Source organism: Cryptomeria japonica, chromosome 10 (genome assembly GCF_030272615.1).
Source record: "Cryptomeria japonica chromosome 10, Sugi_1.0, whole genome shotgun sequence".
Taxonomy (NCBI): Eukaryota; Viridiplantae; Streptophyta; class Pinopsida; order Cupressales; family Cupressaceae; genus Cryptomeria; species Cryptomeria japonica.
Genome location: NC_081414.1, coordinates 628,247,214 through 628,262,999, shown reverse-complemented (window position 1 = coordinate 628,262,999; position 15,786 = coordinate 628,247,214). Strand labels below are relative to the sequence as shown.

At 35.1% G+C, this 15,786-nt stretch overlaps 1 protein-coding gene across 2 annotated transcripts in view; it reads right to left on the bottom strand.

Annotated features, from left to right (window-relative positions):
• Window positions 1-264: 264 nt before the first annotated feature.
• Window positions 265-15,786, bottom strand: part of LOC131036172 (uncharacterized) — a 52,263-nt gene continuing 36,741 nt past the window's right edge. For both annotated transcript variants that reach the window (XM_057967992.2, XM_057967991.2), the window contains exons 7-10: window positions 2,653-2,704; window positions 2,490-2,558; window positions 1,108-1,185; window positions 265-1,026 (exon numbers count right to left, since the gene is read on the bottom strand). In XM_057967992.2, the coding sequence (XP_057823975.1) occupies window positions 712-1,026; window positions 1,108-1,185; window positions 2,490-2,558; window positions 2,653-2,704 (514 nt within the window). In that variant the 3' untranslated portion in view covers window positions 265-711. The remainder of the gene's footprint in view (window positions 1,027-1,107; window positions 1,186-2,489; window positions 2,559-2,652; window positions 2,705-15,786) is intronic.

Sequence of the window (15,786 nt, the reverse complement as noted above, 5' to 3'; positions counted from 1 at the left end):
CCTCCCATGTAATAATACATTAGAAGCATGAATATTGCATTATAAGTATAGTCTCATTTAAACAGAACAATAGTTAATCAAGTGGATCACTTAAACTCTCATTGAAAAAATGCCATCTAAGTTTATACTTTGCAAAGGATCTGTCTAATAAGTGAGCAATTTATCAATCAAATGCAGTATGGAAGATAATCCATGCACTGCCGTTTCATAGATTTATACAATCTACCACTGTGTTTGATAAGAATGATTTCCAAGAAGAAAATATTTACAAGCAAGCCAATAAATAAATTTATAGCCTCAATAATAACCAGCTGCCATGACTCTGAATCATCCATACCAATGAAACTCATTTTTAAAATGACTAGATTACCTTTTTACCACCTAAGAAAGATACACGGGGATTTTAAATCCCTGGATACATATGTGCTCAAGCTTTTCCCCACACGAACATCCAGTTCAAACCATTGCAATACAGCAATAATAGCTCATAATCCGAACTAATTGCATATCAAATTACAGCAATGTCAAGGTTTCGTACTAGTTGAATTTTTTTATTCTCATACTAACAAGAATACGTTATTCAGAAGCCCTTGGCAAAAAAATACACAACTTTGAATTGGTGCAAAAGGTTAACCCAACGTAGAAAGCAAGATGTCATCTAACAACTACACATATGTCAAAATGAGAAGAGTCGATGCACTAAAAATGTCCTCATTTTTTAATAATCTGTTTTATCAGCTTTTGCAAAAACCCTTTTGGTTTATTTGCATTTAGTACTTTTATGTACTGTTGCCTTTGCGATTCAATCTCCTCCACATTTGAGCTATCAATTGCACCATTATCACTTGGTTCCGGTTTAAGTTGTGAAGGATCGGCATTATTTGTGGATTCTGAAATAGATGCAGCGTCCGCCTTCATGTTACGAGTGCTGGCCGCATCAAGTTCTATGTCTTCACAATGACCAATACCAATAAACTTGGCCTTACGGTCTTCTTTGAGCTTTTCAGGACTCATTGACTTCAGTTCCTGAAGATATAACCAGAAAGAGATAAATATTTATTCCAATAAGAAATTAACTCTTATTTGCTGAAGGAAGCGGCTACTTACCCTCAAGTGCCTCAAGATGGCATGTTTTATTCTTTTGGAGGTTTCCTTTGGATCAGCATGTGCACCCCCAAGGGGTTCCTGCATGTATAAACAAAACAATTGAGGAATAAGCCAATCTCTAAATGCAAAATATCCAGTTTCAATCATAGAAATACTACTTCATAAGAATTTGAAAGCAAATAATTGCACCACTAGAGTCAATAAAGTCAAAACAATCTGAGCTCGTAATAAATTAGCATATAAAACTAAATTGGTAGAGAAAGCATCAAATACTCCAGATGCAGTTAAAATCAGAATTACACACCTTGGTGAAGTCCTAAGGCATTATGTTTATAGCAATAAGAAAAAACACTAAAACCAGTAGAGTTGCAAGGTGCCAACTAATGCTAAATGGGGCATATTGAGCTAGGTTATTAGATATCTATGACCACCTCCTCTTCCATGCATGTATCAAAATTCCAATTTACTATGAAAAGTGCCAGCCATTTTGCTATGTAACAGCAATATCACATAATTGCCTAAGACTTCTCATAAATACTCTTTTAAGTAGGCATATCCTTCCAAGCACTCTTATGATTTATCAATTCTCTACCACTGCCTATCTAGAATCTTGAGAAAACAGTTAGTCCTTGAATATATTTAATATAATATTTCAGCGCTATAACTCTCTAAATTATAATGTTGTAGTTTAATTTATGATCCCAAATAGTAAAAAAATCCCCTAAATATAAGGCAAGAAAATGTGCAGAAGATATGCTATTTACTAGTAATTAGAAACATATTTGTCTACACTTCCAGAGACATGTCACATTCAGGACTTGTGTGAATTGTAATTTTATGATCTCTTTTGACAATTGCGTTGGAAATTATATTTACCATATATAAAGCTAACTTCTAGAGACAATAAATAGGATCCATCTCGAGACTTCAGTGAAGGCCATAATGGTCAAAATAATGCAACAGGTTGTAATTTACTGGCCACAAAATAACTGAGGACAAGCCAGAACGCATTCTCACATAGAATAAAGTTCCCATCTGGAGTCTGATATATTTGATTTCAAGAAACAAGTGGAAGAAATATACTCTAAACCAAAATCAACTAAATTAATTCAAGAGCGGATTTGCACTTCCAATTTAACAGCCATAATATGTCAATTTCAACAGTGAAAAGTTGTTTATACTCATAATTCAAGAAAACAAAATTTGGCTAATTGGTAACAAATAATGCCTTTTGAAGAAACATTATTGTCTAGTAAATCTTTAATGAATAAAGATGCCTTCCACTGATAAAATAAATGATATTAAAGGCAATTTGAGAGGGAGCTAGATAAATAAAGCAAAAACAACATTCTGATCCGCTCATTATGCAAGGAACAGCTTACAGGAATAACTTCATCAGCTATTCCAAATTCGCGGAGTTCTTCAGCTGTAATCTTCAACCTCACGGCTGCCTGTATATTGATATAAGCAATATCAGAAATAAAACTATTAATTTACCCTCATCTCGCTATAAGTATGATTCAATAAATTATTGAAGCTACATACCTTTGGAGCAGCTTTAGCTGATTTATACAGGATTGCAGCAGCTGCCTCAGGACTGTATTTCACAGTTAAGATGGAATGAGAAATAAGACTTGAGAAATGAAGGTTCCCCTTGTAACATATGGAAATTGCAAGCAAAAATTATAGAAATCACGAATGAGAAGACTAGCAATAGCATAACAATCTCAGCTAAAGCATATACACAAATATGTAGTAGTACTAAATTATAAACAAAATCATTGCAACACGGAAAGTAATGAATACCACTAAAATGTCAAGACTCGATACCTAAATGTACTAGCATACACCTATATTGTTGTATGGGGCCCTCATTTCACCACGAGAGAGACATACACATGATCTAGTTAGTCAAATAAGGTGCAATATGGAACACTACTGCAACCCTTGAAAATGTCATTAATGGCTATAGTATTTTGCATAGTCAAGGGAGTTTAAGTTGTCTTTGAGCCAATATAACCTTTCCATTTTACTTGGAGGGGTCGATGCATGACTTTAAAGACACTCATGCACAAGCCTGTATGGGAATACATTTTTAGACAATGGAGAATCGCCATGGTTCAAATGCTGATTAATGTAACCTTTCTTTAAATACCTAGCATTACATTACTCTGCATACCTGTTGGGAATTGATAAAAACATGCTATAGAGAACCACCAGATCTCATTTTACAATGTCTATTTACTACTCAATGTTTACAGTTGAACTTTTGAAGATCCCAAATAGCAGCATTAGAGGCATCTAAACAATTTTTTTTGGAATTGGACTGCCAAGTTGACTATGGGTTCTTGCAAGCTTTGTAACTAATTCATTTGTTGTTGAAGTTAAAAAAAAAAATAGGAAATTTGTGTCTATATGTCATAACACGAGAAATATCAAGAAACAAAATTTCTCATTGGAGATTAAAAATCTTAGTGATAAGAAATTTCCACAATCCATAGAATAAATCAAAAGCTGTTTCTGGATTAAATTGTGTGCAAGATTTTTGAATCAACGTTTCGGATCACTCTCCATGATCCATCATCAGGATAAAGAAGGATGATGGATCACGGAGTGTCCGAAACATTGATTCAAAAATCTTACACACAATTTAATCCAGAAACAGCTTTTGATTGATTCAAACTCTTCTTTCAGTCAAATATGAAATATCATTTCCAGAAGGATGATTCTGCGCAGCATAGCAGAATTATTTTTCATGCTTGCAGATATTAATTTGGATAGCAGCTATCCAAATTAACTAGACATTACTCTAAAGACCTACCTTGAAAATTAAGTATCCAAAAGTAACTTATATTGTACACTTTAACAATGATAGGTTCCTACAAATGTAGCCCTTCGCCCTCACACTTGTAATAACAAGAGCGAAGATTACTTCTGAATACTAATTTTCACTGTTCACCCTTAATCAACAAGTGTCATATGATGACTAGTTTCTAACATTGCAATATAGTTAAAAGTACAGTTGATAGTAACTAGTTGAAGCATGGTAGATTTGACTGGTCCAGTAGCCCATTTGTTATAAAATTTGCAATGTGATAGTGTTTTAATTTGCACCTACCGGTGCAACAAAAAAACAAAAACAAAACAGTTATGTGGTAAAAATGCTCTTCAAATTAGAAATGGTAATGTAATTTGTAGAAGATATGCTTGTTATTTACAATCTTTACAATTATTTTCTGGGTTGTTTCGTGCTCATGCTGAATAAAATTTCAGTGTCTTGTTGGATTCACCTAAGGCAAAAGTTCACTCTTCAACTCAAGGCAAATGATTTTGTGCTTTTTGACTGAGAATAAATCCTACAACTACACACTCACAGCATTTTAGCTATTAGTTGTTTTTTTACAACTAGTTATGCTTTTATGCTTAATTTCACTTAGGAGTGCTTGCTTCTAGTTACTATAGTTTAGCTAAAGTTGAGCTTTTTATAGCTCCTCATGCTTGCACTTTAGTTCTCCTAATTTTAGCTCATGGCATCTTTGTGCTTTCTTTATAAGCACCTCATTGTACAATTGTAATTCATTCTGTATTCATGCTTTTGAGTAATATAGCATTCATTTGTAGAAGGTGTTTTTGTTTGCTGTTTAATCTTGCAGGTGCTTGTGTTGCAAAATTCAACAGAACTATCTAACTAAAAGCAGAAGCTGAATACTGCAAGTACATATAAAAGATTCAATAGGTCAAACCATAGATTGCAAACTTGCCAGTTTGTGCGACTAGTCACCACTTTTTCTACTCAGATTTTTTTCCAAAGTAGATATGCGAAGTCCTAGGTATCAAGTTTTTACCAGATCTTAGGTGCCAAGACTTTACCAAGTCTACACGAATTTTTTTTTAAATTCTCAACAAACCAAAGGGTTTGACATGCCAACATGCTAAACACAACAAAAATGTTGGAAAAAAAAAAGTTTTCATGCCTTTATAAGCTGATACTCGGAGACGTGTCCCCAGCCAAAATGGGGCTGTCCTCACTCAGAAACATACTGAGGACTGGGATGGGTTGGAAACATCCCCTGCCATCCCCAAAAAACCAGAAAAAATTGGAAAAATTTTGGGGATGTTTGGAAAAAATGCAGGAAGTGGTTGGGGACAGCTAGTCGTCCCCTAAAGACCCAGCCAAAAAAAGTTTCATTTAAAAAAAAAATTACACAAGTGATGAAAACTAAAGGGGAGTCAATTAGAAGGCATGTTTAAGGAAATTCAATACACTAGTTATGTATGGTAAGAGTTCAATTCACTCCACACCTATCTATGATCAGTTAACAAATGACCAAAAAAATAGGGTGGCAGTAAGCAAAGACTAGGCTTTGTTTGGCAAAGTTAGCAATTTAGTTAGTTTTAGTGGAAATCAGCTTTCTACTACACACAATAGCCTACAACAAAAATCAACCCTATCAGATATCAAAAAATAAGGATTCTTATCAAACATGAATTTGGTTCAATTAATAACCTAATTTGAATAAATATAGAATACAGGGAATCAAAAAATCCTCAAGCAAGCCCAAAAGTAACAAAAGTTGAGAAAATATTTCCTGCATAATACTAATTTTCAAATTCGATTTGTGGTTAAATTAAGGCTTTAGATCAAATGCTAATTATTTTCAAAGGGAAGAACATAAGGTCCCTAAGGGAAAAAATAGCCAGGCGCTCAATTTCTAACCTACTCAACATAAAAAAAAAAGGCTATCTAAAGCCAGGGTCATAACTTTCCAGCAAAAGTCCTAGGGCAGGGACAGGTTGAAAACAAAGAAAAAGCTAGGGCAGATGGTGGGCTAGATGATGGAAGATGGGTAGAAAAGAAGCTACCTAATTGCATATGAAGAATTAAGTCCTTGACTGGGCTATCACTGGATCTGAGTGCAGCAGCAACAGAAAAGGTGAGGCTGGTCATCTAACAATAAAGAAGCATCCATCTAATGTCAACATAGTCTGCATCAGGTTCTTTAGGTGAATAAATACAATTAAAGTTTGTTAAAACCTAATTTATTTGTCTCTTTCTATGAAGTGAAAATCTCAATTGAACTCTAATATTATGTGTTAAGGTGCTATGATGCTATCATATGAATATTTGAGATTTTCTATATTTTTTAAATTTCACATTTTTTCAATAACCGTCCCCTATTAATTTTCCTATTTAAATATGCTGGAAAAAGTAGTAAACTATCCTCATGAGTGCTAAGAATTCAGTCATGATAACTCATATCCTAAAAGTCTGCAAAATTCTCATGAAGAGCCAAGATTTGGGTGAATAAAAATGTTAACACAATGAAAGATTTAGCACGAATTGAGTGATATACATCAGTTCTAAGTGATATTCCATAAGCAAAAATATGTGCCTCCATATCTAGTAAGGTCATGCAATTGTAGGACCTCTCCAGGAATAGTAAACACCACATATCTAATTTGATCCTCTTTGACATATGCCAAGGTAAGCTCAATCCAAGGGTCATCTTCCATGAAAGGATTGAGCTTTTTAGGAAATTTTCATCACTTGTTCCATATTTTTTTGATCCTACACCTTCTAATGAGAACACTTCATCACCATTAATTGAGCATTTGTTTGACAAACCATAGATGGAAGACTCGTGGGACTCTCCACGGACTCGCAAGTCCATTCGCGGGCCGAGTTGACTTGCCAAGGACTCGCGAGCCGAGTCCTGACGAGTCTTAACAAAAGACTCGCGAGTCTTATCCAATGACTCACGTGAGTCCTAAGTCGAGACTCGCGAGTCCAACCTAGAGACTCACGTCACCCAGCAAGCACACCCAACCACATTTTAAAGTAGTTTTTTTTTCATTTTTAACTTATTTGACATTTCTTATTGAAAACAAGTTTGTAGGGTTTGAAGGAGAGGAAATAAGATTAAAACGGCAAAAGAGATCCAGGTAAGGATTTTTCTTCTCTTATTTTTTCATTTCCATGTTTTGAAAATCAAAATAATCTTGAAAAACAAGGGCATATGCTGCCAAAAAAATTTCTATTTCTCTTCCTAACTTTATTTCCTTATATTTTTTTCTTGTTTTCGAATGTATTTTTTTCAAATGATTCATTATTATTATTTTTGTTGATTTTCTACAAAACCCTGCTGATTTTTTTATTTTTTCATGTTAAAATAGCAATTGCAAGTTCAACTCTAAGGGCAATTGTTGGATACTAGTTGTTGGAATGTGTTGTTGTCAACATATTCTTGTGTTTCTTGTGTTTCGGTGTTGCAGAGAGTTAGTTTGGGTGATTTGCTGCAGATATGGTGATGCGGACTAATGGGTTTTGAGATACTTATTTCTAGTTGATTCAGTATGAGTTTCAGTGTTCCGGAAGGTGATTTGATCGAGTTATATGATCCGGTGTGGTGATTGGTTTTTCTGTTGGTTCTGCATTGCAGAGTTGTGATTTCTGGTTTGTATTACTCCGGAATTGATTCATTATGTTGCGCGGATTTTGGAGAGTGTTTGGGACGTTCATGTGTGTCCTCAGATCGGATGGTTCATGATTTGGAACTTCACAAGCGTATCTTTCAGTTTGTTGTTGGTGTTCTTGAACTCCGGTGATGAAATAATGATGCTTCTTGATATCCGAGTTGTTGCGGTTATTGCGATGGAATTCATGTTGCTTGTTGATGTCCTTTGATCATGTTCTAAACGTTTTGGTGGTCCGTGTTGATCATGGTGCGTGTTATTGAAGATTTTATTGGTTCGGTGGTATTCTTCGTGTTATACGACTTTTTGGCTGACCCGACGGTTCTTGCGTGTTGCAGATGAGCTTGGCGAGATATTCGGTGGTGTTGTGTGTTCGAAGATTTGATTTGGGTCCATGCTATGTCCTTGCCGACATTGTATTGATCTGAACATTGATTTGTATATTGTGTGATGTAATTTTGTAATTAGGTTTTATGTGTTGAGCCGACCTTGAGGTTAAGGTTGATAAATTGTATAAATACATGTAATATTCATTTGAGAGATGTGATCAGTGTGTGCGAATATTGTTTTGATCTTTTAGTAGCAAAGGAGATAAGCGAAGAAGTGCAAAAGAGTGTGCAGAAGCGTGAAGAGAGGAGTTTGAGTATATGTGATTAACCGGAATTGTAATCATGCATTTGGAGATGCTATTTTTTTAGTTCATGTAATCCGGATTGTTGTCCGATCATTGTAAGGCAGTGAGCCTTCCCAGGGTTGTAGCCCTTTGTTATTTTGAGCAATGAGCTCTAGGCAATGTGCCTGAATGCTTGTGCATTCCCCATTGTAATATTTACACATACTACTGCAGAGTATCATCATATTGTGGGTAGGTTCCCACCGTGGTTTTTCCCTTGACTGGGTTTTCCATGTCAAAAATCTCATGTTATGTGTTGTTAATGTGGTGTCTATCTTTTCTATTGATGTTCTTGATCAGATTTAAAGTTAAGGTTAATTTGGTTCTGTTTGGTGAAAACTGATTCACCCCCCTAAAGTTAAGGTTAATTTGGTTCTGTTTGGTGAAAACTGATCCACCCCTCTAAAGACTTCAATGGGCCATTGCTAGAGCAAGCCGTAAGAAATACGCAAGTTGTGGTTGATGATCAGAAAAGATATTGGCGGAGAAAAGGATATAGCATTTTATCGGATGGATGGACAGATGGACGGAATAGGACTCTTCTCCACTTTTTGGCGGCTTCAAATGGTGCAATGGTATTCCTAGGTTCTATTGATACCTCAAATGAAATAAAAAATGCAAAGACTTTGTGTAATCTATTGGATGGGGTGATTCAGGAAGTTGGAGTTGAGAATGTTGTCCAAGCTATCACGGACAACACAACTGCATATGTATCTACAGGTAGAATGCTTATGGAGAGGCATCCTTCGATTACATGGAGTCCTTGTGTTGCACATTGCTTGGACTTGTTGTTAGACGACATTGGGAAGATTAAATGGGTGAAAAGGGTGGTTAAAGATGCAAAAAGTGTCACCAAATTCATCTACAACCATACTTGGGTCATTGCTTTGATGAGAAAACACACAAATGGCAAGGACCTTGTGCAACCTGGAGTGACACGATTTGCTAGCCACTTCCCCACTTTGCAAAGTACTCTTGGTGCCATTCTTCATCTTAAGCAGATGTTTGTGTCTGATGCTTGGTTGGCGTCTACATACTCCAAAAAAGTTGAAGCGAAGAAGATTGTAAGCATTGTTTTTTTATGCAGGGTTCACCAAAAGTGGAGAGGAGTTGATTGGGGTAAGTAACAAAAACACAAACCTAAACTTTATACAGAATAATCTATTTGCTGATTTTTTTTTAGGGGTTAATTTTGTACTAATTTAAAATTTGTTTTAATTTTTTTAGGTGATAGAACCTTTGGTATGGGTTCTTCATATGGTGGATGGAGAGGGCATGCCAATGGGTTACATTTGTGAAGCCATGGATAGGCCAAAGAGATCATTTCACATTACTATGGCAGATGTACAAGAAAATGTGAAATCCTTTGGCGCATCATTGATCGTAGGTGGACAAATCGACTCCACCAATCGATGCATGCCTTCACCTACTTCTTGAACCCGAAATTCTACTTCTCTGATTCATATAGGGCTGATGAGGAGGTCATGGCAAGTGTTGTTGCATGTATTGATAAGATGGCACCTCATCTTGAGTTGAGAGACAAAGTTCTTGATGAGTTGGAGGTGAGATTTGACATTTGCTATATCTTTATTTATGAATTTGGAAATGTTCATCATTGAATTTGACTATCTATTTATGAATTTGGAAATGTTCATTGTTCAAGATGTACAAGGGTGTAGAGGTGAGACTCTTCTCTTCACAACAAGCAATTTATAGGAGAGGAAAACAACCAAGTAAAAAATACTACAAGAAAAAAACTACAAACTTGATTGTTACATTTTTTTCTCAATTCTAATATTTCTAAATGTTTTTTTTGTAGATTTATGGTGTTGGCACGCCTAATCTACAAAAGATAGCCATCCATGTTTTGTCCCGGCCATGAAGTGCTTCTAGGTGTGAACGGAATTGGAGTTTATTTGAGAGCATTCACACAAAGAAAAGAAATAGGTTGACACAAAAGCACCTCAATGATCTTGTCTTCATTCAGTACAACCTTCACCTTCACTCTAGAAAGGTAGAGGGTGTTCCACATGAGGCCATTGACTTGCATGAAATTGATCCATATGGTGATTGGACAATCAATGAACAAAATGATGGTTATGATGTCCTCCTTATTAAATATTTTGTCATTGATGTCGGTTTTGGAGAATCTCAGCTAAGTGTTGTTTTGCCTTCAGCATTATACTTTTCATTCAACCAGTCCAGTTGTATGTTTGATCGTACCGAATCTATGTCTGATCTGAGTTTTTGTTCAGCTTGTTTCATGAGTTAGTATGTCTACAAGTGACATTCTTTTTCAGTATATCTTCTTGTTCGTTAGATTTGGCAGAGATGTCAGGAATCCTCTACAACTTCAGTTCTGAGTGTGTGTTTAGTACGCGAGCAGTGTTTTCAGATCAGTTACACTTCATCTTGTCAGGGCAGTTACACTCCATCTTGACAGGGCAGTGTATTCATGACATTTGCTTGCTGCGCAGTATAATCTTCTTGCACATTTTGTCTTTGTTCTTTTTCAGCATACGTTTTCTTTTATTAGGAAAGAGAGATTTTTTTTTTAAAAGGAAGATATGCTGGAATCACTTTTAACTCCTACAGGCAGTCCATTTTTTCTGTGCAGTGCTCTCTAATTCGATGGTCTTGTTTGGTTGGCTGTACCTGTTCAGAAGTTCTGAGCTTTTTGAATGATTCCTTTTTCAGTAACTGTCTGTTGTGATGCGTTTTTGGCAGCTTGGATGTTCTTGGTCGACATATGGTCATCATGTGTGTTTTCCTCTTCTGATTATTAGCTATCTTACAAAGTATGGTGCTGCTATGAATCTTAGCATTTAGAAGCTTTTTGTGTGCTGGGATCATTGAAGAGGTGGAAATGAATATACTCAGATTGTCTTTGATCGACACTATGTAATGAGGTTGAAATATATTCTTCAGGGGTAATGTTGGGACGATTTGCATGTATGCATATGTGAGATAGAATGCGATAATGTGGTGTTTCAGTTTTGATAGAAAGAATATATGTTTGATGGTGTTGTGCTTACTGTTTAGTGTGAAGAATACGAAAATGTGGAAGGATGCAGTTGTGCTGAATATATTCTCGAAGGTTTAATGGGACTGTGCCTACAATGAGGTTGTGCGTTCAATATATGGGTGCAGCTGTGACCCTTAAAGCAGAATATTATACATTTCTCTGTCTGTGCAGTTGATTTTTTTACAAGAAAATAAGATTGTTGAGAGTGTTCATAGCCAAAAGTGTTTTATACACTTCAGTATAAAACTGCGATTTAACTTTTGTAATTTCTTTAAAATCTGGAAGTTGTTTTTACTGAGTTGAAGCTCTACTTAGGGGTTGGAGCCTCTTTTGATTTGAGTTGGTGCTCTGTATGTGAGTTGCAGCTCACATTTGTACTTGGGTTGGTGCCCATTTGTTTTAAGGAAGCTATTGTTGCCATGGGTTTTTACCCAAAAGGGTTTTCCATGAGATAAATTTTGCGTTCTTGTGTTTTGGCTCAGTTCTGTTAATTTGTTTTAATTTGTTTTAAAAGCATCTGAAATACTGATTCACCCCCCATCCCCACCCCCCTCTCAGTATTTTTTATTTGGTTTTCACTCCTTACCAAAGATCTTGTAGAAATAGAGAGAGGAGCACCACAAGATGCAGAAGCAGCAGGATTGGATGAAATGGAGGAGGATGAAGATGAGGATGAAGATGAGGACTTTGATTTTGAAGAAGAATCATTTCACCATTTAGATACCTCAACACCTACTGCTACTACTACTAGCTCAAGGCCTGAAAAATTGAGCTATATTAGGAAAGCAAATAGGAAGGTGTAGTCTTCTCTTTAGTTTGTTGTTTATATTTATAACATTTCGACATATCATTATATGTAATTTTTTAAACATTTATAAACTTATGCTGCTATTATACATTTTAAAGATTGAAACTATGAGTATGAATGATGAAATTTCAAATATTAAGTGTTTGGAGATCATATGACTGTTTTGACATGTGTAATGTTTCAATTATGGCTCTTATGTTCTCTAAATGCTTAATTTGTTTTCGTTTTTTTTTGACAAAACTACGGTTTTTTTTTTTTGCCCAGTCCTTTCACAAGTCCGTGGCGGGTCCGAGTTTTCCAACTTTGGATAGACTAACTAAGAATGCTCATTTTCATTACATATCTTTTAAATATAGAACGCCATAAGTAGCTGATCTCTTATTTAGAGAAATCTTTAAACTACATGGACAACCCAAAACATCATAAGTGACAGAGATAGTAAATTCCTCAATTTATTTTGTCAGGACCTCTTTAAATTGTTGGGAAAGGGACAAAGCAAAATTGTAAACAAGTGGCTTGAAGGACTTTTGGGGAACTAAGTCACAGGGAAACAAATAGCATGGGTCAAATGGTTACATCTTAGAGAATATAGCTATAATTCTACCCATCATATGTGATTCCATCTAGATGTGATTCCATTCATTTGACTGGTTTGTTTTGGCCAATCAAACTGTTGTAGAATTTGCCAGGTTAATAAAATCTCGTCACACAAAAAACTATTGCCTTCACTTAGACATTTGAGTTATTTCTCAAACAAGGTTGTAGCCCTCAATCGAGTTCCTAAAGCAGTTTACTTGATCATTTTACCATCATATAATTATAATATCTCTATTGGGAACTCATATACACCTGACATCACATTCAATGACGACAACTTCAAACTAATAAGTTTTGTGCATCTATTATTATAAGCTGTGTTGCCTTGCTGCATAAAACATGTTAGGCCTCTTTTGCATCATTCGAAAAAAAGTGTGGATGATAATCATGAAAAGAGGGTAATCAACTAATCATATAGTCTAAAACGCATGATCGTCATCTTTGAATGTATTTGATCCTATGGAATCCTACTCAAAGAAGTTTCATATAATAGGGGATCCTCATTTTTTTCTATTAAAAGAAATTTATGGCATGCGACTCCATTAAACATCAAGGAAAAGTGTTCTAGTTTTTATTTGGGGCCCACATTTAATGTTAGTGGTCCTGACTAAAATTTATAGGTTCTAATTAAAGTTTATCCTTATAATTTATTAAATATCATTGAGCATATAAAACAGATAAATAAATAAAGAATTAATTAGTAACCAGATTTTTATATTTGGATAAGCTAATTTATTAATTAACTTATAATATTTGTTATGGTCCATGGAAGATTCTAATATAACCTCCTCAACTAATGTAACCCATCCATTGCCCTATCATTTAGTGAAGCCCTATTGTGGGGAAAATATAAAGTGAGAAATATAAAATATTACTATTGTGAAAACATTGTTGAATGTATTTCACAGAAGTTAGGGTTTTATATTGAGAGGTCATTGGTGGGAGACGAAAGAGAAAAGATTTCATAATCCAAGTTTCTTGTAAGTTTGTATTTGACAAATTTGATGTAAGTTTTCTAAAAAGGATGATGCTCATGTGGATTTTTACCTTTATGGTTTTCCCCACCATAAATCCTGCATACACTCTATTTTTTCTTCTACAAGTTATTTATACATTGCTTAAATTTAATTCCTATATTAATTTGATTGTTACACAGTTACACCAACCTAAGATCCTAATTTCTAACAAAAACAATATAGTATTTCTAAAAATAGAGAAAACTGTGATTTTGTTATTAACTTATTTCATGTTAAATATAGCATACAGACATAAAAATAACATAGTTTGTTGATTAAAAGGTGAGTAGGGTGTTTAACAGAAAACCGTTTTACATTTGCCTAAGAAACAAAAGGGGCCGGTCCTAAAACAGTACATCATGTCATCGTGGAGTGCATGCTATTACTTGTACATGTTCACCTCAAGTGTAAAAAGTTAAAAACAAACTGAAAAAAGATAGATTTGTATAAGAAAATTCAGAACCATTTTTCTCCCTGTAAGTGCTTTGTATTCTTCTACCCTTAATGTGAAAAATGAGCCAAGAAAAGACACATTTAAAAAACTTCAGAACCAATTTTTTAAAACTTGGGTAGTAGCACATTAGATGTGGTATATTGAAATTAATCAGGATTAATAGCAAGCTTTTTCAGTGCAATGATACTAAGTTGTTGACACTGCCGAGGGATAGTGAAAAATGTTCAAAAAATAAAAAGTTCAAATAAAGACTGTTTATTTGTCTTGCAAACATTACTATTGCAAGACCTCCAAATGAAAAAAAAAATTGTTTTGCCATTGCTTCATATGAGTTTTGCTTTCTCAGATGAGTTTTTATTTCTAAAGCACTCATAGCATACACCATTCTTACACCAAGGATCTCCACGAATTTCCCACTTTATATCATGATTTATATCTCATCTTTATTTGATCCCCTTTGTCTCAAAAATTGCCTCTAGAAGCTTCATAGATTTCTAACTCAGCCATACCACATGACTAGTAATCATAATCAAAAATGCACGGCTACTTATGATTGGCTCACTCCTCTAGCCCTCTTTCCTTCTTTCCAACTTTTACCTACTTGCCCATGCCATTCTTGTCTTTTCCCAGCTTATTATTTGTCATTCTATTTCTACCCCCGGGCAAGCAACAACACATTTGAGGTCTCCAACCCTTTTCTTGTGGAGAACATGACAACTGACAGATCGGTTTTTTTCAAATGTTTTCCAAAGTTTGCACTATCTGGTCATTTGATAAAAAAGCTACTTTTTTAGTGCAATTTTAGAATTTGACCATGTATGCATTCCTATAGTAAGTAACTGTCCAGAGCAATTTGAATGGCATTACCCAAATAAATATGATGTCTTCTACAATTACCCAAAAACTCATAACTTGTAATCCACTAATCATCTTTTGTGTCATAAACATGTCCACATGTTGGAGATACACATTGGAATGTCTCCAAACATTTGGAGAGTTCAGCTATTGTCTCTTGGAATCTTCATATTTCTCCAAGAAAAGCCCGTCAAAATAAGGAACCTTCCCATGGACCATACCCATACATTGCTTGTAATGGTCAATGAATGTTTGCAATTCTTGATATTCACACAGAAGTTTCTTTTCTTATCCTCTTTGCTTACTTGTCACACATGTATGGTCCATGACTGCTGGTCACGTTCAAGATCAAATGATCAATTGTACACAACATCAGTTGAGGAGAAATTTTTCATGACTTGCCTTCACATGGATATTGTTTTTTGTTAGTTTCTAAGATTAAGGAGTTTGTATACAGGTTATATGTGGACTTGAGATGATCCTAAACACCCTAGGAAAGATAAAGGACATGTATTCAAGCATTAAAGACCCATGATAGAATCACCATGGCAAATTCATCATAACCAAAAATGAAACACAAATAACCCCTAGCAAGAGTGAAAGCACAAATGCCCCTTAATAGACATGGCAAGTTCATCACAAACTCTATGGGGCATGCAATGTGAAGGGTTTTGTCGATTCATTTCAGCTTCCAAGCATGGGGAAGCATGGAGGAGTGTCATGACAGTTATGAGAAGTCTATAATAAATGTTTGTATAGCATGTGCAAAGTTTCTTA